Genomic DNA, 27,423 nt, shown 5'->3' on the forward strand with positions numbered 1-27,423 from the left:
TTACAAATCTCTACTCTTTCCACTACACTGATTGAACTTGATTTGCCTGTGCCACAGTTTCTCCCAATATAGTCCATATACATTGAACTCAGCATATTTTTTGAACAAAGACTTTTGTGAAGGAACATACTTAATTGAGTAATCTGTCAAGATGTGTTAACACCAGTCAAAAGAGCCTCAAATTTACAAAGGATCTTGGGAATTATGAGAGAAGGCTTGCATTCCCAGAGAAGGAACCTTTGTAATAGAAGTAGCTTGCAATATGGCATCAGAAAGGTATTTTACCTGAAGGTCACCCTGACAACCTATAATGAATGGCTCAGTAAATGCCCCAAAGCAAAGTGTCCCCCCTGAACCCTGTGGTGTTGACTTGTTATACTGGCATTTCCCCAGCATAAGAAACCTGCATGCATTACTTATTTCTGTGATGAAGCAGATTCTAAAAACTTGGTCAGGAATGACAAAAATTTCAGAGTCCTTAATGATTTATTGGTAGCTTTTGAAAACTTTTTATTCCATTTAGACAATCTGAATTTGGCATGTTTTTCCATCATTACAAATATTGAATCATTACAAATCTCAGTCATTACACAATCTCTCACATAATTAGTAGGCAACTCAAAGAGAACATCCTATAGGAATTAACTGTGACAATTAGTAAAGGCACAAAATGCACTTTTATCTTTCTTTCTAAATGCAAATTTTTAAATCAAATCCAAGATATGAATACTCAAGTATTACTAGAATAGATTCATAAATTTAGGTTCCCACTTTTCAACCTTTTTCTCTGACAGAAACTGTCCATGAGGTTCTGTGACACCTGGAGGTAAAAGAGCCAAATAAACTGGGGTTTCAGCTCCTTCCTCTACACTTTTGGGAGCCTTGGGTCCCGCCATGTCAGTTCTCAGCCATCCTGGGCAGCAGGCATTCAGAAGAATGTTATCAGCTTTCCTCTGCTCATTCAGTTGCCTGGCATGGATTCTTGACAAGACAGTGACTCCAATCTTGGACACTCCGTAAGCAGTGTTAGGCCAACCTTCCTTCTCATGCACTCCCTTCTTTGTATCTTCCACAAACTTATTCATGAGCCCCACCAACTCTTATTCTGTGATTGTGTCACTCAGAAACTTCTGCTGTAGTTCAGGGCTGCAGTTTTTAAGAGCATTAAAACTCTGGAAGCTAGTGACATTCATCACTCTACCTGCAATAAAACATATGGAGACATCTTTTGTCATATTATTCTTACAACCGTTCTTTGAAAGAATTCAAAATTCATATTTATTTCTTCATTAATTTTCATGACGTGAGATGCGTGTATATTTTTAATAGCTGAGGACGCAACTCTTTTCTGTGTAGGACGGAGAACTATTGTTTGTCCACACATCTAAAAATCATTTTGCAAAGGAATAATAAATGAAATGAATGGGAAAAAAACATAAAATGCTCTCTATGCGCCAGGTACAGTGCTAAATTTGAATATATGAACATAGATGGCAATGTTTCATGGAAGAATTGAACCTGTCCATCAATATTTAATCAATTTTTAATTAAACACTCTTCTGATACAATGAGAGGAAATTTCCAGTCAAACTGATTATGCTATCACAAAATTGATCCATATGCCTTATAGTCCTTAGCCCTATTAACATATATTCACATCTATCTTTAAAATGTAATAAGCAAAATGGATCCTCTTGATTGACAGCTGTCACTTGTTTAAAATACATAGGTTATACTAAGTAGAAATAAGAGAAGGCACCCTCCTAAAAAGTCCTTATGATGGCTTATAAAAACATTAACTGATACCTGGGGGCTTCCCAGTAGTTGACACTGAAACTCTACCTGGTAGAACTGGTAGTTCTGAGGTTAGATTATTCTCCCTATAGAGAATCCCAGCCAAATCATGCAGTTTTCGTTATTGCTTTTCCAGGGCTTAGCTGGGATTCTCTACAGGGAAAATAACCTAGCTTGTGAACAAATCTGTGGAGGAATTTGAATTAAAAGTCACTAGGTCAATCAATGGTGATACCTTGGTAGTAGCCATGAAGTCTAATTTTTTAAAAATGTTATTCTTTGTATTCCAGGAAGACAAGACATTTAATTTTTAAAATTACTATAATCAACAAGAAACAGAAAATGAGAAGGCATAAATGGATTGCGATCTATAATGCTGGAAGTCATACCCAAATGGATGAAATCACAGGTCCACTAGCCATTTGTGTCTAATGGATTTGTGATCCAACTGCTTCAGAAGTTCCCTCCCACAAACACCCTAGCCATCCCCTGCATTACCCTTATTCATGTCCTCCTATATGTTTGGCAGGGATGGGGGGTGGGGAGAGTCTTCGGATTTTGCTGGAAACCTTCCTCATTTTCCCCTGACATCACTCTGGCTGTTTACCTGTCATCCTTTGCTATCACCACATGACTAGCCCATCTTCTCTGCTTATCACGTACATGCTCTTTTACCATTCTCTGGAGTTCCTCATTGGTTTTATGTTGCAGATTGCTAATATCCACCAGGAGCTTCTCTACTGCCTTCCAGTGAGTAATACTTTTTTAATCCTTTAGAGACTGCTGGATTCTATGACTTATTGCCATGTAACAACAATTGCAAAACGTTGTTATACAAAAATGGGTGTCTGCTTTCATGGGAAACTTGTGGTCACTGAAAGAGCTCTGTAATTTCTCAAAGGCATCCCAGCCTGCTCTTTTCCTCCTTTTAACTTAGGGCCTGACCTTATATTGATCTTTCTCTATCTCTATCTGAGACAGGCAATTCAGATGTATTCTCAGGTCATGAGTTAAACAGGAAAAAAGATCAGGCTAGAGTGCCTTGAGAAAATTTGCGTTTGTCCATATATATGTATACAGATGCATATAACTTTTGTATGGGCTATATATGTATATACATGTATACACATACATACATATATGTATGTGTATATATGTATACACATACATATATACACATACATACATATATGTATGTGTATATATGTATACACATACATATATGTATTTATGTATATATGGACAAATACTCGATTCCTTGAAAGATGTCACAACAAAAATTATATAAACCTTTTTAATGACCTTATCATAAACATTAGGTGAAGTGTAAAAAGGGAGAGGTATCCTATGATAATGGAGATCAGCATAGAGTTCAAGTTGATGAGAGAATCTCTAGATATTTCTGTGGGTGATATTGTGCTGATTGCCTTAAAACATTTACAAGCTTCCTGAAACTGATCTATGACTACTCAAAAGTGTTAGTCTGACCAACCATAGCAGAAAGATAAAGATAGTTAAAATAATTTTTGCAAGTTTTTGTTCTACTCTTTTCATCCTTAAATATCCTTGGGTTGACTTTTCATAGTTTTATATTTTATGAAACTTTCTTTTTATTTGTTTTTTGTTTGTCTTTTGTGACTCAATCAGGGTTAAGTGACTTGCCCAGGGTCACACAGCTAACCAAGCTTTCTTCAAACTGTTTTTATACCTCCTTCTTCAGGAGATGACAAGGCTCATAATTATTCTGTAGCTTTCCTCAAAAGAATTTACAAATGAGTTTATATTCTAAGTCAGTGTGCTCTTTGATGGTCATTCCTTAAGGAGCTTTCTCAGCTCTTTTCACTTCCTTGTTGTGTCAATTAATTGACACTGGTTAAGCATCTAGGTAGATAAAATTATTTTACTCAGGGTTGATATAATTCCTCCTGTCCATTTCCAATTTTAGATTGTCAACTACTTGTTTAGGAAAAATCTGGTTCAATTATACACCATGCATTTCTCATCATCTTCATCATTATTATTGTTAACTAATTCTGATTTTAATTGTGATGAGTTGATGATCTGACTATACAGAGAATCTGATTCTGGGGTAATTCCCACTCAGTGAATACCACATCCAGTTTACAAAGGTATGAGGCTTCTGTGTAGTGTACAAGTCTTTGGCTTTGGCATCTAGAAATAGGGAAGGGATCAGTTCAATGTTGTGTTATGGCGAGGGTGGGGGCAGTGTGTGTGTGTGGGATGTACACAGGACCCACTTTGAAGTGTATCTACATTATTAATATTTTCTCCATCACCTTCTTAAATCTAGAAAATCCACAATAAATCAAACTCTGATTTGTAACATTTGCTGATTTGCAAGGTATAAATGTTTATGATGGAAATTTAACAATCAGCTTGGGTTCAAACTGGTTCCAGAACAGCCCTATACACCCCTGGCAACCTGTATTGTTTGCAACTTTTGGCCTACTGCTATTTTGATTATTTGACTCTCTCTCTGGAGAATCAGAAAATTAAGCCATCTGATTATCTCAAATATCACTGGCCTGCAGAAAGAAGATAATCTGTACAATAATGCTCTATCATCCAGGTAAAGATAAATGTTTAAGAAGTTCAAGCATTTCTTACTCCAAAGACTGCCTGAACTCATCTGAATGGAGGTCAGCTTCCTTAAACATTTACACTATGCTTCAATAGTTGCCTTATTTTAATGACCAGTATTTTTTTCTGTTACATATTTTTTTTTTAAATTGCTCTTTTTCTAACTGTATGCTTCCTTTACCTAAAGTATATGCCAAATCTATGAAAAGTGAGTGGGCTCTTCTGGTAGGGAATGCAACTTTAATGACAAATATTCTCTTTCCTCCTGGGAATCTAAGGACTACAAGCAGGCTTCCTTCAATGCACTATGTAAAAAACAAGTGATGTATTTAAGACTCTGTTGGTAGGATGGATGGTTACAGTTTCATTAATCAACCAGGAGATCTCATTCAGAAAAAAAAAAAGGAACTTCCTCTGCAGGTGATGGAGGTGTCTCAAGCTGTATTTTCCAAAGAATTTAAAATTAAATTTGTCTCCTTTTGGAATAAATTATGTTTTAGGTTTCTATGGGAGGAAAAACTATTCCTGAATTCTACTGTTGGGGAGGAGTCCTGACAGAGAGGTATTTTTATTCTTCTTCCATTCCCCCCCCTCTTTTTTTCGAGTCATACTTTATATGACTCATGTAAAAGAAACCTAAGGTTTCCCAATTTCCCTGAACAAAAAGGATACGTCTTATGTAGCTCAGAAATAGAGATTAGGAGTCATGTTAGAGATTATCAAGTCTAATTTCTTCTTTTTTATAACTATCAGAGTAATGGCCCAGAAAAACAAGGGATAATCAGAAAAGGCAACATTGTTAGAATTTGAGTCAGAACTCAGATATTTTGTTTAGTACTAAATGATGGATAATTCCAGATTTGTCCTCCTGGCATAAACATGGTTAATACTTTTTTATTCTAAATAGTGAATTTACCTTGGGGTTTCATCAGAGGCAATAATTCTGCAGATACAGCTCTGGTGCCAAAAAAGTTGGTTTGCAGTGTCACCTCAGCTTGAATAGGAAAGCATGCGGTATCAGCCTCTAAAAGGAAGAGGGGGAGGGGAAGAAAGAGAAGAAAATGGAGCATAAGTTAAACAGTAATCAAACTGAACACTTGTAGCAAAGAAATTTATGTAACTTTAAAAGAAGGGAGGTGAGTATTTATATAGTTCCTACTATGTGACACACACATAACATTACCTACCCAAAATCCTCTGGGGAATTTGACATCTTGTGTAATTCAGAAATGTGAGAGTTACATCAAGAAGCTTTGTTAATTACAAATATTCAACAACTTCAATTCAACAAGCATTTATTGAAGAAACTTTATGTGCAAACAACACCAGTGGGGATAGAACACAGACAAAAGTAATTGCACGTGCTCAGATGCCAGCACTCTATAACACTTACACCAGTAGATTAATAGGAGATATAACCAAAATGATAGAAAGAAATTTCTCCAGGTAGGGTGAAATAAGATGGATCGGTGGATAGAACGCGTGTTTGGAATTAGGAGGATCCAAGCTGAAGTTCGACCCCAGACACTTACTACCCTGTGACCTCCAGCAAGTCACTTAACCTGTTTGCCTTAATCCACTGGTTCTCCAAGGAATGGCAAACCACTCCAATATTTTTACAGAGAAAACCTCAGGAAGAGTGGAATACGAATGAACAACACCAGAAGGCATTAACAACCTGTAGCTATTTTTTACCCCTGGAGTGAGGAGTTCTGTATTTTACAATGAGCACAGTCAATTTTAGTGATTTTCATTTGCACGCACAGTCATTCCCAAGTTCGTACCTTTGAAGAGTATTCCAGCATCGTTCACCAGCACATCCACGCCCCCATACCGCTCCTTGAGAAATTCCCGCAGGGTCCGAATGCTCTGCTGGTCGTTGATGTCCAGCTGGTGGAAAACAGGGTTCAGTCCCTCCTCCTTCAGCTTCTTCACCGCTTCCTGGCCCAGGGTCGGATTCCTGGCGGTGAGAATCACGTCCCCGGGTAATTTCTTGCACAGATCGAGCACGATGGCCAAGCCGATCCCCTTGTCACTCCCGGTCACCACGGCCACTCGGCTGCTGGAAGACATGACTTTGGGGCTGTAGAGGGCAGAAAGTGCAAGACACTGAGCCGGGGCTGGTCTGGGGATGCAAGCCAGAGAAGGTGGCTGGGCTGCACTAGAGAGAGTGCGGAGATGTTTGAGCTGCAGTTTGTGGCTGGCACTGGTTATAAAGCCCATACTCTGGCGCGGCACCTCCCCTACTCTTTAGGACTACCTGTTGAGGGTGAATACGTGACTTCTCAGGTGCTCTCTTCCACTCTCCTACATGTGCCAGTCTCTTTCCACTAAGGTAGAGCAGTCAGCCAGTCCCAGGTTCCTAAATTCCAAGAGGAATGCACGGGGAGGGGAACAAAACAGAAAAAAACCAAACCCCAGACCTTTAAGAGGGTTGATGCATTTTCTTTTGTCTCCCTCTGTAGCTCTTTGGGTAATTATTTAGCTCATAAGTGTTTGTTTTCCCCTAATTTGTTTCTCTTAAATCTCCACTAGGTTCTGCCTAATGAGCCGCTAAAAGTCTTAGTTCAATGCACCCAGGTGTGATAGTAGAGCGGAAAGGCAAATATTTGGAAAGTGTCCAAGATACTCCCAAGTTCCAAAGAATTAGTGGGAAGTATCTGAGAAAATTTATCTCTACAATAGGTTATCAGTTTAAGCTGTGAGAATTTGTGGGTAGAAAAACTAAAGCTTCTTCAAATGTCTGTAGATATTCTAAGGAGTATGCACCAAGAAACCGCCTGACCTGCCCAGCCTTATTTCCTCTTTCTCTGTGGGGTGTGACTTTTTGCTGGATGTAAGATTCCTTTGATTATGTATGTTTTGGATCTTCTGTTGTTTACAAAAACATCACCCCTTCAGGAAGCATTGATTAAGCACTTGCCCTGTTTCAGTCTCTATATCTAGTGCTGAAAGAACAAATATGAAAGTAGGGTAGTCTCCGCCCTCAGGGAGAGCACTTTTTCCTGGTGGAATAGAAGATGTTCAGAGATAAATAAATATTCGATTTATACAAAATAAATACACATATATGTGGGGAGTGACAGGAAAGGGGCACTAACAACTGGGGGAATCAGAAAAAGGTGATTTGGGGCAGCTTGGTGGTGAGGTGGATAGAGCATTGGTCCTGGAGTCAGGAGGACCTGAGTTCAAATGTGACCTCAGACACTTGAGACTTACTAGCTGTGTAACACTGGGCAAGTCACTTAACCCTAATTGCCTTGGGAAAAAAAGAAAGAAAGAAAGAAAGAAAGAAAGAAAGAAAGAAAGAAAGAAAGAAAGAAAGAAAGAAAGAAAGAAAGAAAGAAAGAAAGAAAGAAAGAAAGAAAGAAAGAAAGAAAGAAGTGGCTTGAGCAGAGCCTTGAAGGTGTTTAGAGGTTGCAAAAGTACAAGGAAGTAAGACCATTCTAGGCATTGGATAAAAGCCAGGGAAAAGATGTGGAGGCAGAAGATTGAATATCCCATTCAGCAACATGTCACATACATGCACTATCATGAAAGCCCAGGACTGATATGGCCAGAATAACATGGAATCAGCCTGGAAACACAGGATGGAGCAACATTGTGAAGGGCTTAAAGAAACCTGATCCACAGACATCCACATGTTATTGATATGGTCTAGTGAGGTATCATGTTGAGAAATAACTGTTATAGTAAAAGATATGTATTGCACACACACACACACACACACACACAAATACGTGTATATGCAGAGAGAGGCAGTGTGATGTAGTGGATGGAGAACTTCAATGAGATTCAGGGATAAGGGAGAGGTTCTCCCTCACTTGCACTAATCAAGGAGTTAGCTTGACAACCAATTGGATGTATAGGTTGAAAATGAAAGCACACTTGGATGTATGCATGGTATAGACAGATCCTGCTAGCTCTCCTGCTTGAAATTGTTCTTGGGGTTCTCTAGACCCCTAACTCACAAATGGGAAGGCCTGACTGATTCCCAAAGGCAGTTTCTGTTACAGTCAGCGGTGGAATCAGGCCCATGAATCACTGTTGCACTGCCAGCCTGGGTGAGATAGAAAAAGCCAATCTCTTTAAAAAAAGAAGAAGAAGAAGAAGAAGAATATAAAACTGAACAAAGTCCAGGGAAAAATGTAGGCAAGAAAACTTTGAAAGAAACATTGCATTAAATATATTTTTTAAAAATGATGCCGTACAAAATGAAAGGATAATCCTCTATGTTGTACTTCGAGGATGGCTGTTTTTTTCAATGTCCATTAACTTCTGAGTAAAAAAGTTAAAAGATCACCAACAAAGAGAGAGCATGGAATGCAAGCTAAACATGTCAGCATTGTGATTTGGCAGCTGAAAAAAAAGCTAGTCTATATTTTTAAAAATACCCAAACTTGTGATTTTATTGGTATATTACCCTTGAGGAAACTGCTAACCACTACAAATCCATCTCCCGCTCTATAACTTAACATTTTAGAGAGCGCCTGCAAACTTAAGTTGCATTGAGAGGGAGAGCTTCCAAAATGAGGTATATATTGATCACACTGTGCTTTTCCCTGATTAGATATCTGGAATATTGTATTAAATTATGGATGCCACATTTTAGGAAGGATGTTGACAGAATGAAGAGGTTACCAGGATGGCGAAAAAATTAGAGATCATGCCAAGTGAAGATTGGTTGAAGAAACTGCGTATGGTTAGCCTGTTAGGAAAGGTGAATCTTTTTTTAAATTTTAATTAATTAATTTTTAGTTTTCAACAATCACTTCCATAAGCTTTTGAGTTTTAAATTTTCTTCCCTTCTCTCCCAGGCTCCCTCTCCAAGATGGCACTCAATTTGAGATAGGCTTTACATATACATTCCTATTAAACATATTTTCACATTAGCAATGTTGTAAAGAAGAATTAGAACCAATAGGAGGAACCACAAGAAAGAAGAAATAAAACAAAAGAGAAGGGAAAAAAAAGAGCAGATAGTATGCATTGATCTGCATTCAAACTCCATAGTTCTTTCTGTGGATGTGGGTAACATTTTCTATCATGAGACTTTTGAAGATATCTTAGATCCTTGCCTTGCTGAGAAAAGTTAAGTCTATCAAAGTTAGTCATCTCACAATTGGCTGTTACTGTGTACAACATTCTCCTGGTTCTGCTCATTTCACTCAGCATCAGTCCATACACATCTTTCCAGGTTTTTCTGATGTTTGCCTGCTCATCATTTCATATAGAACAATAGTATTCCATTGCATTCATATACCTCAACTTGTTCAGCCATTCCCCAGTTGATGGGCATCCCCTCAATTTCCAATTCTTGGCCATCACAAAAAGAGTTGCTATAAATATTTTTGTACATGTGGATCATTTCCCCTTTTTTATGATCTCTTTGGGATACAGCCCTAGAAGTGATATTGCTGGGCGAAAGGACATGCATAGCTTCCTTGTCCTTTGAGCATAGCTGCAAAGTGCTCTCCAAAATGGTTGAATCAGTTCACAACTCCACCAACAATGCATTAGTGTTCCAATTTTCCTACACTTTCTCCAACATTTGTCATTTTCCCATTGTGTCACGTTAGCTAATCTGATAGGTGTGATGTGGTACCTCAGAATTGTTTTGATTTGCATTTCTCTAAACAATAGTGATTTCCAAATAGCATTTGGAAAAGTGAATCCTTAGGGAAGACATACTAGCTGGTTTCCAAGTATTTGAAGTGCTATCTTGTGGATGATTTTATTTCCCTGCAGATGACAGAATTAAGAGAAATGGGGCACTGAATGTTAGATGGAGCAGAATTAGAATTGCCTGATTTGATCCTCGAAAAATTGGGGATTGAAAAATCCGTTTTTTCCTTTTAATGTTTCTTTATTGGGTATGGTTTTTATTGCATTGTGGACATTCAAAAAGGTACTCAACATTTCTGCTTTTTTTGCATTCATGAGGATTTCATGCTTTAGTATATGGTCATAGAATCTCAGAGTTGCTTTGAAGTAAACTTTAATTTCCAGTGATTTGGAGCGTTTTTTCACATGGTCCTAGCTAGCTCGATTTTTTTTCCTCTTTGAGAGCTGACTATTTTTCAACTGAAGAATGACTTGTTCAAAATTTGAATCAATTCCTTATATACCTTAGAAAGGAAAGCTTTATCAGAGAAATTTGCTGCCAGGATTTTCTCCAGTTATCTCCTCTTTTAATTTTAGATGAGTTGGTTTTGATTGTACATACACTTTTTAATTTTGTGTATTCAAAATCATTCATTTTATTTTTGGTGAACCTCTCACTTGTTTGCATATTAGATCTTCTAGTATTCATAAATCCAAGCTTGTTCATATTGTTTATTTCCTCTCAGTCTGTCTCCCCAAGCTGACCTGGAAAAATGACTTACTGTGATTTCTTAAAAAAAATTCCTGATTAGAATTTGGTCTGATATTCTTTTATAGATCTTTGTAGAGTTGTGGTGAGGAAGCTGGACTTTCCTTTTTCCTGCTTTTCTGTTATCTGTCTCTAATTTTTAATTCTTTCTTCAGTTTTCCTTCATTGGATATAATTTTTATTGCAGTGTGGTCATTCAAAGGTGTTTAATATTTCTCCCTTTTTGCATTCATGAGGTTTTTATGCCCTACAACATGGACAATCTTAGTGAAGGTACCATTCACAATTGTGGTCATTAAAAAATGCATTTAATGTTTCTACTTATTTTTGCATTCATGAAGTGAATTTTTGCATATGGTCATAGAGGGAACCTCAGAATTGCTTTGAAGTAAACTTCGATTTCTAGTGATTTGGAGCATGTTTTCATGTGGTTTTAACCATCTTTTTTTTCCCCCTTTGAGACCTGACCATTCACTCCCTTTGGCAATTTGTCAGTGGAGAAAGACTTGTTCAAAATTTGAATCAATTTCTTATATACCTTAGACAGGAAAGCTTTATCAGAGAAATTTGCTGCCAGGATTTTCCCCAGTTATCTCCTTCTCTTTTGAGTTTAGAGGAGATGGTTTTGATTGTACATACAATTTTAAATTTTATGTATTCAAATCATTCAAATTCAAAATAATTTATTTTGCTTTTTGTGAATCTCTCTCTTGTTTGCTCAGAAGCTCTTCTAGTTTTCATAAATCTGAACCTAAAGGTCCCAGAAGACAATAGGAAGAATTCAGTGAGTCAAGGGAGAACAGCATCTGGGAATAGGTTAGGTGGACTCTTAGCTGGGCTGAATCCAGCTCCTGCTTCTTGCCTCTCCCTGAGTGGGGACATTCTTCACAGGAGACTTTCCCTGCACTTTGGCAGTCTCAGGCTGTGCAATGGAGGGCTACAATTTCACATTCTGGCAGGTTCTTCTTGAACATTCCCTAGAGCATTTGTTCTTCCCCAGACTGAATGAGGTTCAGAGCGGCAGTAACAGAACTGCAAAGTATTAAGGAGCTGCTTTATGGGAGGACAAATTGAAGCAACAATCATTACCTTGAGTGGCTCTGCTGACTACTGAATTGGATTTAGGTCACTTATCTAGAGGACCTGTGGGAAGGCCTGGAGAAGCAGCTTTATGAAGGTGATAATATAGAGGCTAAGCTCAAAAATTCACTACCTGTGTCCTCTGACTTGCTCATCCCAAAATATTAACCTGTGATCCATTCTCCATATAAAAATCACAGGAAGGCCCCCTGTAAAAAACAAACTGCTAGAAGGAAGATTCGTAATAGAGGTAGCTTGCAATATGGAATCCGAAAGGTATTTTATCTGAAGATCACCCTGATAACCTATAATGAATGGCCCAGTAAATGCCCCAAAGCACAAATGTCCCCCTGAACCCTGTGGTGTTGACTTGTTATACTGGCATTTCCCCAGCATAAGGAGACTGGATGCATTACCTGTGATGAAGCAGATTCTGCATGTGAAACTTGGCTATGAATGACTAAAAATTAAGATTAATTAATAATTTCTTGGTAGCTTTTTGGAAACTTTTATTCTATTGATACAATGTGAATTTTGCATATTTTTCCTCCTTTGCAAATATTCAGTCATTACAAAATCTCTCACTTATGTGAAATGACTGGCTAGCAACTTAAAGTGAACACTTTATAGGAATTAGCTGTGACAATTAGTAAAGGCACAAAATGTACTTTAATTTTTATTTCTTTCTAAATGCATTTTTTGAAATCCAAGATGTGTGATAACTTAAGTATTACTAGAACGGATTCACAAATTAAGCTTCCCATTTTTCAACCTGTTTCTCTGATACAAACTGGCCATGAGGTTCTGTAACATTTGGAGGTAAAAGAGCCAAATAAACTGGGGTTTCAGCTCCTTCATCTGTACTTTTGTGAGCCTTGTGCCCCACCATATTAGATCTCACCCATCCTGGGCAGCAGGCATTCAGAAGAATATTATCACCTTTCCTCTGCTTATTCAGTTGCCTGGCTTGGATTCTTGACAAGACAGTGACTCCAATCTTGGACACTCCGTAAGCAGTGTTAGGCCAGCCTTCCTTCTCACGCACTCCCTTCTTTGCATCTTCCACAAACTTGTTCATGAGCCCCACCAACCCTTCCTCTGTGTTTGTGTCACTCAGAAACTTCTGCTGTAGTTCAGGGCTGCAGTTTTTAAGAGAATTTAAACTCTGGAAGCTAGAGACATTCACCACTATACCTGCAATAAAACATATGGAGACATGGCATATTGTTTTTACAAACCGTTCATTGAAAGAATTCAAAGTTTATAGTTATTTCTTCATTAATTTTTATGACATTGTGAGATACGTGTGCATTTCTAATAGTTGAGGATGCCACTTTTTATTTTGCTAGGATGGGGAACTATTGTTTGTTTGTTCACACATCTAAAAATCATTTTGCAAAGGAATAGTAAATGAAATGAATGATAAAAATACATAAAGTGCTTTCTATGTGCCAGGTATAGTGCTAAATTTGTGTATATGAACATAGATGGAAATGTTGTGTAGAAGAACTGAACCTGCCTATCAATATTTGATCAATGTTTAATTAAACACTCTTCTGATACAGTGAGAGGAAATTTCCAGTCAAAGTGATCATAAAATCATGAAATCAATACAAATACCTTGTAGGCCCTAGCCCTATTGAGGTATCTTTGCATATACAAAGACGTCTTTAAAATGGCAATAAGCAAAAATGATTCTCTTGACTGACATTTGACATATCTGGAAGTAAGTTGGTGATACTGAGTAGAAATAAGAGAAGGCACTCCCCAGAAAGTCCTTGTGATGGTCTATAAAAACATTTACTGACACCTGGGCGCTTCTCACTAGTGTACATTGAAGCTCTACTGGTAGAACTGGTAGCTCAGAGGTCAGATTATTCTCCCTGTAGAGAATCCCAGCCAAATGATGCAACTTTCATAATTGTCTTTCTGTGCTTTGGCTGGGATATCTTCAGGGAGAATAACCTAGGCTCTGAACCAATCTGTGAAGGTGTTACAATGCCAAAGTAGTCCTATGGAATTTGAATTAGAAGCCACTAGGTCAATGGTGGTACCTTAACAGTTGCCATGAAGTTTGTGTTTATTTTTTTAAAAAGCTATCCTTTGTATTCTAGGAAGAAAATAAAGACATTTAATTTTTTAAAATTCTGTAACCAACAAGAAACACAGAAAATGAGGAGGCATGAATGGATCACAATCTATAATGCTGGAAGTCATACACAAGGGGATGAGATCACAGGTCCACTAGCAATTTTTGTCAAATGGATCTGTGATCCAACTGCTTCAGAAGTTCCCTCCAACAAACATCCTAGCCATTCCCCACATTAACCTTATTCATGTCCTCCCATATGTTTGGCAGGGATGGGGGGTTGGGAGAGTCTTCGGATTTTGCTGGAAACCTTCCTCATTTTCTGCTGACATCACTGTGGCTATTTATCTGTCATCCCTTGCTCTCACCACATGACTGGTTCATTTTCTCTGCTTATCCCATATGTGCTCTTTCACAGATCTCTGGAGTTCCTCACTGGTTTTATGTTGCAGACTGCTAATACTCACAAGGAGCCCCTCTACTACCTTGCATGAAATAATAAGTTTTTAATTCTTTAGAGACTGCTAGATTCTATGACTTTTTGATATACAGCAGCAATGGTAAAATATTGGTATTATAAAATGGATGTCTGCTTTCATGGGAAGCTTGTAGTCACTAAAGGAGCTCTGTAATTTCTCAAAGGTGTCCCAAGCCTGTTCCTTTCCTCCTATTTAACTTAGGGACTGACAGTGTACAAATCTCTGTATATTTCTATCTGAGACAGACAATTCAGGAGTACTGTCCTTCCCACTGTTCCTAGCATAGGTGCTAAAAGAGAAAAAAAATCTGTTGAACAAATGACACTGATGCATGGTAGATTAGTAGGTCAGCCTATAGTGTTACATAGAGGAAAAATAAGAAAAGGAATCAGAAATTTCATTTTTGTTACAATTATCCTTAGATAACCATTCTCTGGGGTAGAGTAAAATAAACATTTAAGTATACAAAGGTATTTTTGTAAAAACAACAAACTCTCAAGGTTCTTAATATCCTGTTTAAAGGTAATACAGTCTGACGTAGCTTTTGGGAAAGTATATTTCAAAGAGTTGAGATAAAAGAAATGTAGGCTTCCATGGACTAGAGCAATGGGTGGAAGCAGTGAAGCTAAGATGAAATAGAATTAGAATTGCCTAATTTGAAAATCAAAACATCTTGATTGAAAATTCCATTTTTTTCTTTCAGTGTTTCTTTATTGGGTTAGGAGTTTACTTCCATCTGTTTGCTGTTCCTCTCAATCAGTGGGATAACACCATTTCAATTAAATTGTGAAGTGTTTAAAATAGGAAGCAAGTTATCTAAATCCAATTGTGTTTTTCTTTAACATTGATCTAATAGTAGGTGGAAACACAGTTCATGTCAGAATGCTACATAAAGGAAGTAATTAGTCACTGAGGCAGGCATTTATTAAGTGCAAAAGACTGACTGCCAAACAGAGCATTTTGTAATTGATCCTGGAGGTGATGAAGTCATTGGAGTTTATTGAATGAGGGCTGGTTAGGGGGAGGAGGAGGTGATATAGTCAAATCCGGACTTTAGGAAAATCACTTTGGCATGGATGGAAGAAGGATTGGATTGGAGAGAGATGAGGCAGGCAGACCCAACAGCTATTGTAGTAGTCCAAATGTAAAGTGATAAGGGCCTGCACCAGGGTGGTGGCAATATCAGGATACAAGGAGGGGTTTTGAAGAGATGTGACAAAGTTGAAATCATCAGGTCTTGGCAACAGATTGGTTATTGGTAGGGGGGTGGGGTGGGTAGGTGATATAATGAGCAGTTAAGAAGGACACTTAGGTTGAGAGCATGGGAGACTGGGAGGATGGTGGTACCCTCAATAGTAATAGGGAAGTTTGGATGCAGGGAGGATTTAGGGGGAAAGATAATGTCTGCTGGACATCCAGGTTCAGATGTCTAAAAGCCAGTTGGCCCATTTCTTGAGTACACAACATAGTCTCCAGACCAACTCTTTTAATTCATTTGGATTGGCATAATTTTCAATTGATAGTCTCATTATAAAGCAATCAGATGTTCAAACCAAGATCCAAGAGATTTCTAGGACAGGGGAAAGATCCAGGCTATATTGTATTGCTACTTATAGGAAAACTTCTAAAAACCCTTTGAGAAAAATACAATATAACCTTTAAGAACCTAAATAAATAACTAGAAATTTGATACATTCCTGAAAACATGCATGACAATTTGTTTAATCACATTTGATTTGTTTTGCTCTCCATTTATAGGATAGATCTATTTCAATCTATTGAAATCATTGAACTATCAAGCAAAATATTTAAGTCCAATATAGGCATTCAAAGGGAAGTGATAAAGTAGCCACTGGGGAGATTCAAGTCATGTTAAATTGCTGTCTACAGGAGTACTTCTGAACACCTGGCAAGAAAAAACGATACAATATTTCAGAATATAGAAACTTGGTCAACAGATTTTTGGTATATTTCTTAGATGTAATGCATAGTCCATATACCAGCTAGCTTTCTCCCATTCATTTTTTATATATCTCACTTAACTGGCTAGCTCTGTTTCAACTTAAGGCAATGAAATCATTCAACCAGAGAGCATGGTAGTGATATCTAATACAGGTGTATGAGAACAGTGGAAAGTTCCAGTTCATGTTACATAGCTATTGTGAGAAATAACTCATTAGGACTCAGGAAGGATGAAGTCCAGTTTATTATGCAGTTGCAAAAGTGGGTGCCCTAACACACACACACACACACACACACACACACACACACACACACACACACACACACACACACACTCCCACACGCCAAAGCAAGTGTTCACAATTTATTTCTAATCCTGGCCTCAGAATCCCTCCTCTGTTTCCTCATTGGCTGAGTACTTCAGAGTGCACAGCTTTCCAGCATGCCTATTTTCACATGTCCTCCCTCCTTCTACATACATTGAATATTCAGAAAATGGTGTCTTAACCCCTCCTGGAGGTGGAGAAGTTAGTATTTGTGAGCCTATTAAGCATGTGCTCTCTAAGTAAAGCTTAACCTTTCTCCTACTTACTGACTTCTACCAGAAAAACAAGACTGGTTATATCAATTTTACTTAGTTACTTTCCTAGTGGTTGTTTCAATTTTATGGAAACAAACATTTTTATTATATCTCTCAGCTACCAAATGAATGATGCTTGGAAATTTTTTTGGGGAAACCCCAATATAATCTTTAACAACTTACAAATGTACCTAAAATCATGTATATTCCTTTAGTACAATACATAGCCTTTATTAGTACTGATTTCAAACCAAGGCAATGAAATATTCCAACTACAAAGTAAGATATATCCAATTCTGTTGCTCCAGGAAACCAATCCAGAAGCCAGTTTCAAACTCCAGTTCCATTTCAGATTGATGTCTATAGGAAGAATCCTCCAGTACACTCCAGAAAGCATAACACAATCTTGGGAACCATGAGAAATAACTAACAATCTAAATCATTTCTTGAGTGCAATACGTTATCCGTATAGCAAATCTTTTGAGAAAATTGGCTCAGTATTACTCTTAATGTATAGCCTACTTCTAGTTTAATCTAAAGAGGAGGCTCCCAAATTTATTTGGCCTACCGCCCACTTTTCAAAACAAAAAATTTTCTCGGCATTCCACCTTGGAATCTACTTTCTTTAACACTTTAATGGTTTTTTTTTGAAATTTGCATCATTTCAAAAAATACAAAATACATATTTTTAAAAAATGATGCATCTTAAGTTTAATAATTTATTGTAAATTTGTGCTTTTTTCCTGTATTGAAATTTTGATGATGCAATAGTGTGTCATGGAACGGTATAGTATGGTATTGTAAATAATTCATTATGTCCACATGTTCCTGCCCCCACAATTCATGAAATGCTCACCTGTCAACTTTTGCTTGTTAAGCATTTTGTGTGTTTGTTTGGAAAATAATGTAATCACCATAAGTTTAACTCTGTTACACAACAGATAAAACACGTACAAATGGTTTTTCAAAATTTTCTTGTTGTCTCTTCTTTCCTTATGATTCCACCACTGCCTTATTTTTATGCAACTCCCCTCAATTGCATTTGAGGCTGCCACTGCCCCCTTGGATAGTTCCAGTGCCCCACCATGGGGTGGTATCACCCATTTTGGGAACCTATGAAAGGCAATAAAATCATCATCTAGGAAGTAAGATGGTTAAATCCAATACAGGTCTTCTAGGATATTGATTTCAGCTGGTTAAGAGTTGGCATCATTTCATACTGTTTGCCTATGAGAAGACTACTGAAATAATTTTCCTTCTTTTTCCTTCCCCTCCCTTCCCTGTCCTTCCTTTCTTGTCCTATAAAAGCCTGTCTTTTCTTTTTCTTGCCTTGCTGCCATTTCCCTTCCTAGAAGGAATTATTGTTCAGCTGTCCAACTCTTTTGTGCCATCTAGCTGCCTAGAACGAATAAGATGAGATCTTCCTTGTGTTGCTTTGGTATCAAATATCTAGACGTAAAGTCTCTAGTATATTGGGTAGCTTCTACATGGAAGGATTATGGGAAAACATGGATAAAAATTATAAAAGATGAGAAAGCATCTGAGTAGTGGGCTATACTGGTATAAATATCTGAGTGGTACAATAGAAAGAACACTGTGGTGTCAGAGGACTTGGGTTCAAATCTTGCTTTTGAGGTTTACTACCTGTGTGATCTTGGGCAATTGGCATAGCTTCCCTGGAGCTCAGTTGTCTTATTTGTAAGATGAAGGAGTTTGGATGAGATGGCCTCCCGATCTTATGGTTCTATGAAAATTATGGGACTAATGAAGAATTAATATATGAAAGAAAGTACCATTTTCCAAGAATCCTACTATGCATGTGTTGGAATGGATGGGGAGAGGGATTGGTCAGGACATTCCTGATCAATGGATTTCCACTCTCTACAGCCCAGTTGAGATAATGATGGAAAGAGGAAAGTAAGAGAGACAGGTTGGTAATGTTTTGAATGAATTGCAGATACATCAACACCCCTTTTGACCTGCTCTTAAGTATGAAGAAGTTTTGAGTCCTGATGGATTTTGATCCTGATGGAAATCCAGATGCAAAAATGGCCATGACTTTGGCAGCCTATAGAAAACAAGCTTGCCAGCTTTGTGAGAGTTGAGATAGGAAGTAGCTTCAGAGAAGATATGAAAGGACTAGCATGTTTCTGATGCAGCTTCTTCCTTCCCTCTCACATCATGTGGACACTTTACCCAAAAGAAGACAATGTTGTCTATGTAGTTTTTTTGGCCTCAACTTCCCTGACACAGCTTCCTTTCCTGCCCTCCTTTCCCTGAAAACCCTCTAGACAATGTGGGGCCCAGCTTCCCTGATGCAGCTTAGTCTCTAGGGGGGCAGAAAAAGTCCTAGGTACATAGAGTCTCTTAGCCTTGGTGGGTGCCTCAGATCATGTGAATCTCATACACTAATGACCTACTGAACATACAGATTTTTAAATGGATATGGAGGAGGGCCATGTCCCTGGTAAGTGTCATTGTTTTGCATCCTTGCTGTGTTAGGGCAAAGTAAACCTTCACTGTTAAATGTGTGAGTGCCTCCTTTTGTCCCAACCTCAAACCTGAGCTAAAAGATGTTGATGATAAAGCAGCACCTCCAACAGAGGGTGAGACTTGGCAGTTTAGCGGGGAGCCATTTATATAGGAAGAGCCCAGCTCTTGAAAGAGGATCATTCTTTTCCTTTCTCTTTGTGCTTCTATCGAATGGCAGGGGGGAGAGGAAAGGAATCCCTCTTCCCCTTCCCAACCCACCCAATTAGCCAAGGTGCTTATAGTGGAATTAATTACTTGCCTAGTAGGAGACACTGCACCCAGCACAAAGCAGGCCCATAGAATCTAAGAGGAAGTCACTGGAGACAGCTCCAAGGGGAGTATTCCCCAGCAGAAGTCAAAAAAAGATCCAGCTATGGTTTCAAGGGGCAGCTATTCATGGTAGCGGGGTCAAACTATATCAAACTATAGGAGCAGGCAAAGGGAGTCCTGCTAAGTGACCTGCCCAGCAGAGACACTGACAAGTGGGGAGCAGTGAGAGAATAACCAGAAAAGTGAAACATTTGAGCCCTGCAGTATCTAAAGCATGTCATCCTGACCAAAATGGCCTCTAACCTGTGGATAGCCAGAGCCAAACAGAGAAGGCTAGAGACAGGAGAGTCAGGAATCAAACAAAGGTTTAATTTTAAAGTGAGGGAAATGGCTTGCAAGTAAGAAGACATGTACATTTTCAATAGTTGAGGATATAACTTTTTATTTTGGTAGGGCAGAGAACTATGTTTTGTTTATTCACACATCTAAAATCATTTTGCAAGTAATAATAAACGAAATGAATGAAACAAAACATTAAGTGCTCTCTATGTGCCAGGTACAGCGCTAAATTTGTGTATATGAACATAGATGGCAATATTGTATGGAAGAATTGAACCTGCTTATCAATATTTAATCAATTTTAATTAAATACTCTTCTGATACAATGAGAGGAAATTTCCAGTTAAACTGATTATAAAATCATGAAATCAATCCAAATCCACTGTAAACCCTAGCCCTATACAGATATCTTTGCATCTGTCTTTAAAATGGCAATAAGCAAAAATGATCCTCTTGATTGACAGTTGTCACATGTCTAAAATAAATAGGTGATACTGAGTAGAAATGAGAGAAGGTACCACCTAGAAAGTCCTTATGATGGCTTATAAAAATATTTACTAATACCTGGTGGCTTCCCAGTAGTGGACATTGGAGTTCCACCTGGTTGAACTGGTAGTTCAGAGGCTAGGTAATTCTCCCTGTAGAGAATCCCAGTCAAATCTCTTAGCTTTCATAATTGCCTTTCCCTGATTTGGCTGGGATTCTCTACAGGGAGAATTACCTAGCTTCTTGAACCAATCTGTGGAGGTGTCGTAATGCCAAAGTCATCCTATGGAATTTGAATTAGAAGCCAGTAGGCAAATGGTGGTACCTTAGTAGTCGCCATAAAGTCTTTGTTTGTTTGTTTTTAAATGTTATTTTTTTTGTATTCCAGGAACAAAATAATGACATTTAATTGTTAAAAATGCTGTAATCAATAAGAAACACACAAAATGAGAAGGCACAAATGGATTGTAATCTGCAATGCTGGAAGTTATACCTAAATAGATGAGATCACAGGTCCACCAGCAATTTGTGGCAAATGGATCTGTGATCCAACTGTTTCAGAAGTTCCTTCCAACAAACACCCTAGCCATCTCCTGCATTATTCTTATTCATGTCCTCCCATTTGTTTGGTGGGGCCAGGGAGGGTAGGGGTTTGCAGATTTTGCTGAAAACCTTCCTCATTTTGTCCTACCACTCTGGCTGTTTACCTGTCATCCCTTGCTCTCACCAGGTGACTAGCCTTCTCATAAATGCTCTTTTATCATTCTCTGGAGTTTCTCATTAGTTTTATGTTGCAGATTGCTAATACCCATCAGGAGCTTCTCTACTGTCTTCCATGGAGTTATAATTTTTTAAAAATTTTTAATTAATTCATTTTGAATTATCAACAATCACTTCCATAAGCTTTTGTGTTTTAAATTTTTCTCCTCCTCCTTCCCCACTTTCCTCCCCAAGACAGCATGCAATCTAATATAAGCTATACATATATATTCTTATTAAACATATTTTCACATTAGTAATGTTGTAGGTAAGAATTAGAAACAATAGGAGGAACCACCTGAAAGAGGAAACAAAACACAACAGAAGAAAAAAATAGCAAATAGTATGCTTCGATCTGCATTCAAACTCCATAGTTCTTTCTTTGGATATGGATAGAATTTTCCCTTATAAGATCTTTGGAGATGTCTTAGATTCTTGTATTGCTGAGAAAGGTTAAGTCTATCAATATTAGTTACAGCACAAAGTGGCTGTTACTGTGTGCAACATTCTCCTGGCTCTGCTCATTTCACTCAGCATCAGACCATACAGGTCTTTCCAGGTTTTTCTGAAGTCAGCCTGTGCATCATTTCTTATAGCACAATAGTATCCCAAGAGTAATAATTTTTTAATACTTTAGAGACTGCTAGATCCTATGACTTATTGCTATATAGCAACAACTGCAAAATGTTGATATTTAAAAATGGGCCTTTGCTTTAACGGGAAGCTTGTGGTCGCTAAAGGAGCTCTGTAATTTCTCAAAGGCATCCCAGCCTGCTCTTTTCCTCCTGTTTGACTCAGGGCCTGACAGTATATAAATCCCTCTCTAACTCTATCTGAGACAGACAATTTAGGCCATGTCAGGCCACGATTTAAACAGGAAAAAAAAGCAGGCTAGAGTGCCTTGTGGAAATTGGAATTTGTCCATATATAGGTATGCATGTGCACATAACTTGTATATGGACTATATATGTGGACAAATACTTGATTCCTTAGATGTCACAACAAAAATTATGTAATCCTTTTCAATGACCTTCTTATCATAAATATTAGGTAAGGCATAAAAAGGGAGAGTCAGTCTATGATAATAGTAATCAGCATAGAATCCAAGTTGTTGAGAGATTCTCTAGATATTTCTGTGGATGACATTGTACTGATTGCCTTAAAACATTTCCAAGTGTCCTGAAACAGATCTATGACTACTAAAAAGAATTCAGCCTGACCAACCATACTAGAAAGACAAAGTTTGTGATAATTTTTGCAAGTTGTACTCTTTTCATATTTAAATGTCCTTGGGATGACTTTTCATAGTTGGATCTTTTGCCAAACTGTGTGTGTGTGGCAACTGGGGTTAAGTGACTTGTCTCAAGTCACACAACTAGTAAGTGTTATGTGTCTGAGGCCAGATTTGAGCTCAGGTCCTCCTGACTCCAGGACCAGCGCTCTATCCGCCATGCCACCTAGCTGCCCCTTGCCAAGATTTCTTTAAACTGTTTTTACACTCTTCTGCTTCAGGAGATGACCAGGCTCATAATTATCTATTAGCCTTCCTCAAAAGAATTTATAAATGAGTTTATATTCTAAGTCAGTGTTGTCTTCAATGGTCATTTCCTTGTATAATATATCATATGTCTATTAGTTAAGGAGCTTTCTCAGCTCTTTTCACCTCCCTGTTGTGTCAAAGTAATTGACACTGGTTGAGCATCTAGGTAGATAAAACTATTTTACTCAGGATTGATACAGTTTCTCTTGTCCATTTTCCATTTTAGATTATCAACTACTTGTTTAGGAAAAATCTGGTTCAATTATACACCATGCATTTCTCATCATCATTATTATTATTGTTAACTAATTCTGATTTTAATTCTGATGAGTTGATGATCTGACTATATACAGACATCTCATTCAAGGGTAATTTCCATACCGTGAATACCACATCCAGTTTACAAAGGTATGAGGCCTCTGTATAATCTATAAGTCTTTGGCTTTATCTTCTAGGAATAGGGAAGGGATGAGTTCAATGTTGTGTTATGGGATGTAGGGGTAGTGTGTATGTGTAGGATGTACATAGGACACACTTTGAAGTGTATGTACATTATTAACATTTTCTCCTTCACCTTTTTAAGTCTAGAAAATACACAATAAATCAAGCTCTAATTTGTAACATTTGCTGATTTCCAAGGTGTAAATGTTTATGATGGAAATTTAACAATCAGCTTGGGTTCAAACTGGTTCCAGCCTACCCCTATACACCACTGTTAACCTCTGTAATTTGCCACTACATCTTTTGGCCTATTGCTATTCTGAGTATTTGGGTCTTTCTCTGGAGAATTAGAAAATGAAACCCTCTACTTATCTCATTTATCACTGGCCTCCAGGAAGAAGATAATCTGTACAATAATGCTCTATCATCCAGACAAAGATAAATCGTGATGTTAAAGCACTTCTTACTCCAAAGACTGCCTTAACTCATCTGAATTCAGGCCAGCTACCTTAAACATTTATATTATACTTCATTTTTTTGGGGGGGGGGTAAGGCAATGGGGTTAAGTGACTTGCCCAGGGTCACACAGCTAAAAGTGTCATGTATCTGAGGCCGGATTTGAACTCAGGTCCTCCTGACTCCAAGGCCAGAGTTTATCCACTGTGCCACCTAGCTGCCTCTTATATTATACTTCAATCATTGCCTTATTCTAATGATTACAATTTTTTTTTCTGTTAAATACTTTAAAAAATTGCTCTTTGTCCAACTGTATGCTTACTTTACCTAAAGTATATGCTAAATACACAAAAGGTGAGTGGGCTCTTCTGATGAGGAATGCAACTTTAATGACAAATATTATTCTCTTTCCTCCTGGGAATCTAAGGACTTGAAGCAGGCTTCCCCCAGTTCACTACATTAAAAAAACTCCCCCAAACCCCCCAAAAACAAGTGATAGCACTTAAGACTCTGGTGGTAGGATGGATGGTTACAGTTTCATTAATCAACCAGGAGATCTCATTCAGAAAAAAAAAAAAAACTTCCTCTGAAGGTGATGGAGGTGTCCCAAGTTGTATTTTCCAGAGAATTTAAAATTAAATTTGTCTCCTTTTGGAATAAATTATTTTTTAGGTCTCTATGGGCGAAAAAACTATTCCTTAATTCTCTGTGCTCTGTTGGGGGAGGAATCTTGACACAGAGGTATTTTTATCCCCCCCCTTTTCGTTGCTAAATCGAACTTGATATGACTCATGTAATACAGTCAAGCATTTCCCAATGTCCCAGAATTATGGAAGGTATCCTAGAAATAGAGATGGGAGTAGTGTTACAGGTTATCAAATCTAATTTCTTCTTTATAACTGTTATAAAGTCTCAGAAAAACAGGGATGATCAGACATGGCAACATTGTTAGAATTGGAGCCAGAACTCAGGTCTTTTGTTTAGTACTAAATGTTTGACAATTCTAGATTTTCCTTCTTGTATAAACAAGGTCATTGCTTTGTATTCCAGATATTGAATTTACCTTGGGGTTTTATCAGAGGCAATAATCGGCAGATACAGTTCTGGTGCCAAAAAAGTTGGTTTGTAGTGTCACCTCAGATTGAATAGGAAAGGGCGTAGTATCACCAGCTAAAAAGAAGGGAGGGGTGGGGAAGAAAGGGAGGATAATAAAGAGTAAATTAAACAGTAATCAAACAGAACATTTCTATTTCTAAAACAAAGAAACTCACATCATTTTAAAAGGAGGAAGGTTAAGGATAAGTACTTATATAGCTCCTGCTATATGATAGACACTTAATGAATATTATCTCATTTGATTCACACAACAACGCTTTCAGTTAGATACTTTTATTATACACATATTACCGTTAAGCAGCCTGAGGCAACTAGAGGTTAACTGATCTGCCCAAGGTTACACAGGTAGTAAGTGCCTGAAGCTATAGTAGAATCTGGACCTACCTTTGTGTTACAGTTACCCAAAAATAACACCCAGAGATTTTCTAGGTATGAAGTGAAAGATTTATTACGTTCTGGAGAGAAGAGGGTGTCTGCTTCCCCCGGCAGTCCCAGGGAAGCCAGGTGAGGCACAAAGGTCAGAACAAATGTTATATAGCCCTAGCGCAGAGACACCCACCCACCACTGGCTGTAAATTCCCATTGGACAGGAATTTCAGCCTTATGATCTAAAATGTGAAAATCTACCCCAGAAACAAGGAATCTCATTATAATACTACCAATCCTAGCTATTTTATCCTTATTTAGCATTAGCCATTACCTAATACTAATGTAACAGTACAGATCATGTGTTTTCTAGGAACTTGAAATTTGGGCCTATTCAGGCTAGCGTAACCAACCTTGAGTTTGTAACAGTCTACAAAACTGTTATATTCAGTCCATCTGAGAGATCTCACACTGTTTTTACATTGTCTCACTCACACCTGACTCCAGGCCCTGTGCTCTATCCATGGGGATGCTTACAGTTGAAGGAAAAATGAAAAATTCACTAAAATGCCCTGAATGGTTAGTCCATTACATAACCAAGTTCGAAAGTCTTGGTAGAGACTTAAACTTATCAGAGAAAGCATACATGGAAATGCAATTTGTGATTACATAAACAGGGGACACAGTCACATTACCCAACCAGAAACCTGCAGGGACTCTGACACCTTGTGAAATTCAGACATGTGAGGATGACAATCTGGCTGCTTCCTCAAGTACAAATATTCAACAACTTCAATTCAGTAAGCATTTGCTGAAGAAACTGCGGACAAACACCACCACCACTGGGGATATAACACACACGAAAGAAACTCCATCTGCTCAGGTGCCAACACTCTCCCAAAAGGCTGCAACACCTACACCAGAAAGTCAATAGGAGATATAAACAAAATGACAGAAAAAAATTTCACGAGGTAGGGTCAAACAGATGGCTCGGTTCGGGCCCTGGAATTAGGAAGCCCCAAGTTTAAATTCGGTCCCAGACATTTACGAGTTGTGTGATCTTCGGTAAGTCACTTAACCTCTGTTTACCTCAATCCATTGGTTCTCCAGAAAACGGCAAACCACTCCTGGATTTTTGCCGAGAAAACCCCAGGGACAGCATGACGCACGTGGTCAGGAAGAGTGGGATGTGACTGAACAACAACAGTAGAATGCATTAACAACTTGTAGCTATTACAAGCCCCTAAAGTCACTCACCCCAAAGGCCTTCTTCCTGGAATGAAGAGTTCCGCATTTTACAACGAGCACAGCCAGTTTTAGTGGCTTTCATTTACAAACAGTCTCATTTCCGAGTTCGTACCTTTGAAGAGTATTCCAGCATTGTTGACCAGCACATCCACGCCCCCGTACCGCTCCTTGAGAAATTCCCGCAGGCTCCGAATGCTCTGCAGGTCAATGATATCAGGGTTCAGTCCCTCCTCCTTCAGATCCTTCACCGCCTCCTGGCCCAGGGTCGGATTCCTGGCGGTGAGAATCACGTCCCCGGGGAATTTCTTGCACAGATCGCGCACGATGACCAAGCAGATCCCCTTTTTACTCCCGGTCACCACGGCCACTTGGCTGCAGGAAGACATGACTCGGGGATTGTAGAGGGCAGGAAGTCCAAGACACTGAGCCGGGACTGGCCGGGGATGCAAGCCAGAGAAGGCGGCTAGGCTTGGAGATGTTTAAGCTGCAATTTGTGGCTGACACTGGTTTTAAATAGTCCATACTCTGGCGCAGGTCCTCTCTCCTTTCCAGGACTGTTGGTGAGGGTGAATAAGTAACTTCACAGCTTCTCTCTTTCCTTGTCTCATGTATCTGTCTCTCTCTAAGGGAGAGCAGCCACCTACTCCCAGGTTTCTAAATTCCAGGTGGAGGGGGAAAACAAAACAGAAAAATCCAAACTACAGACCCTTAAGAGGGTTGATGCCTTTTCTTTTGTCTCCCTCTGTCGTTCTCTCGTACAATTATTTAGCTCATAAATATTTGTCCCCCCCTCCCCAATTTGTTTTTCCTAAATCCTTCTGTTGCGGGCTAAGAGGTTGAGAAATTGTGACCCCTCAAAGACCGGAGTACAGGACAGGTCGTCTGGAATGAATTCACAGACTCAAGTATTCT

The 27,423-nt window shown here is 38.4% G+C and overlaps 2 protein-coding genes across 2 annotated transcripts; both read right to left on the reverse strand.

The window, feature by feature from the left end:
* Positions 1-1,100: 1,100 nt before the first annotated feature.
* On the reverse strand, positions 1,101-6,847 carry LOC110214894 (carbonyl reductase [NADPH] 1-like). The gene is made up of 3 exons (XM_020996008.2): positions 6,180-6,847; positions 5,312-5,419; positions 1,101-1,201 (listed from the first exon to the last, which is right to left on the reverse strand). The coding sequence occupies exons 1-3, from the start codon at positions 6,616-6,618 to the stop codon at positions 1,101-1,103; spliced, it is 648 nt and encodes a 215-aa protein (XP_020851667.2). The 5' UTR covers positions 6,619-6,847.
* Positions 6,848-12,498: 5,651 nt separating this feature from the next.
* Positions 12,499-27,068, reverse strand: LOC110214859 (carbonyl reductase [NADPH] 1-like). Its single transcript, XM_020995948.2, is given in 4 exon segments — positions 12,499-13,042; positions 24,845-24,874; positions 24,877-24,951; positions 26,624-27,068. Coding segments are annotated over 4 exon segments (822 nt in total). The 5' UTR covers positions 26,898-27,068; the 3' UTR covers positions 12,499-12,599.
* Positions 27,069-27,423: the final 355 nt, after the last annotated feature.

The sequence above is a fragment of the Phascolarctos cinereus genome, unplaced genomic scaffold (genome assembly GCF_003287225.1).
Source record: "Phascolarctos cinereus isolate Bilbo 61053 unplaced genomic scaffold, phaCin_HiC Scaffold_726;HRSCAF=1367, whole genome shotgun sequence".
In the NCBI taxonomy this organism is placed as follows: Eukaryota; Metazoa; Chordata; class Mammalia; order Diprotodontia; family Phascolarctidae; genus Phascolarctos; species Phascolarctos cinereus.

What these genes read in the sequence shown, in the direction of transcription:
- LOC110214894 (XM_020996008.2), bottom strand. Translation starts at nt 6,618, where the DNA reads ATGGGCTTTATAACCAGTGCCAGCCACAAACTGCAGCTCAAACATCTC. An exon ending in TGCTGGAATACTCTTCAAAG is followed by an intron (nt 5,420 to 6,179) that starts GTACGAACTTGG and finishes TCTTCCTTTTAG; the next exon opens with AGGCTGATACCGCATGCTTT. An exon ending in GCCTCTGATGAAACCCCAAG is followed by an intron (nt 1,202 to 5,311) that starts GTAAATTCACTA and finishes GTTTTATTGCAG; the next exon opens with GTAGAGTGATGAATGTCACT.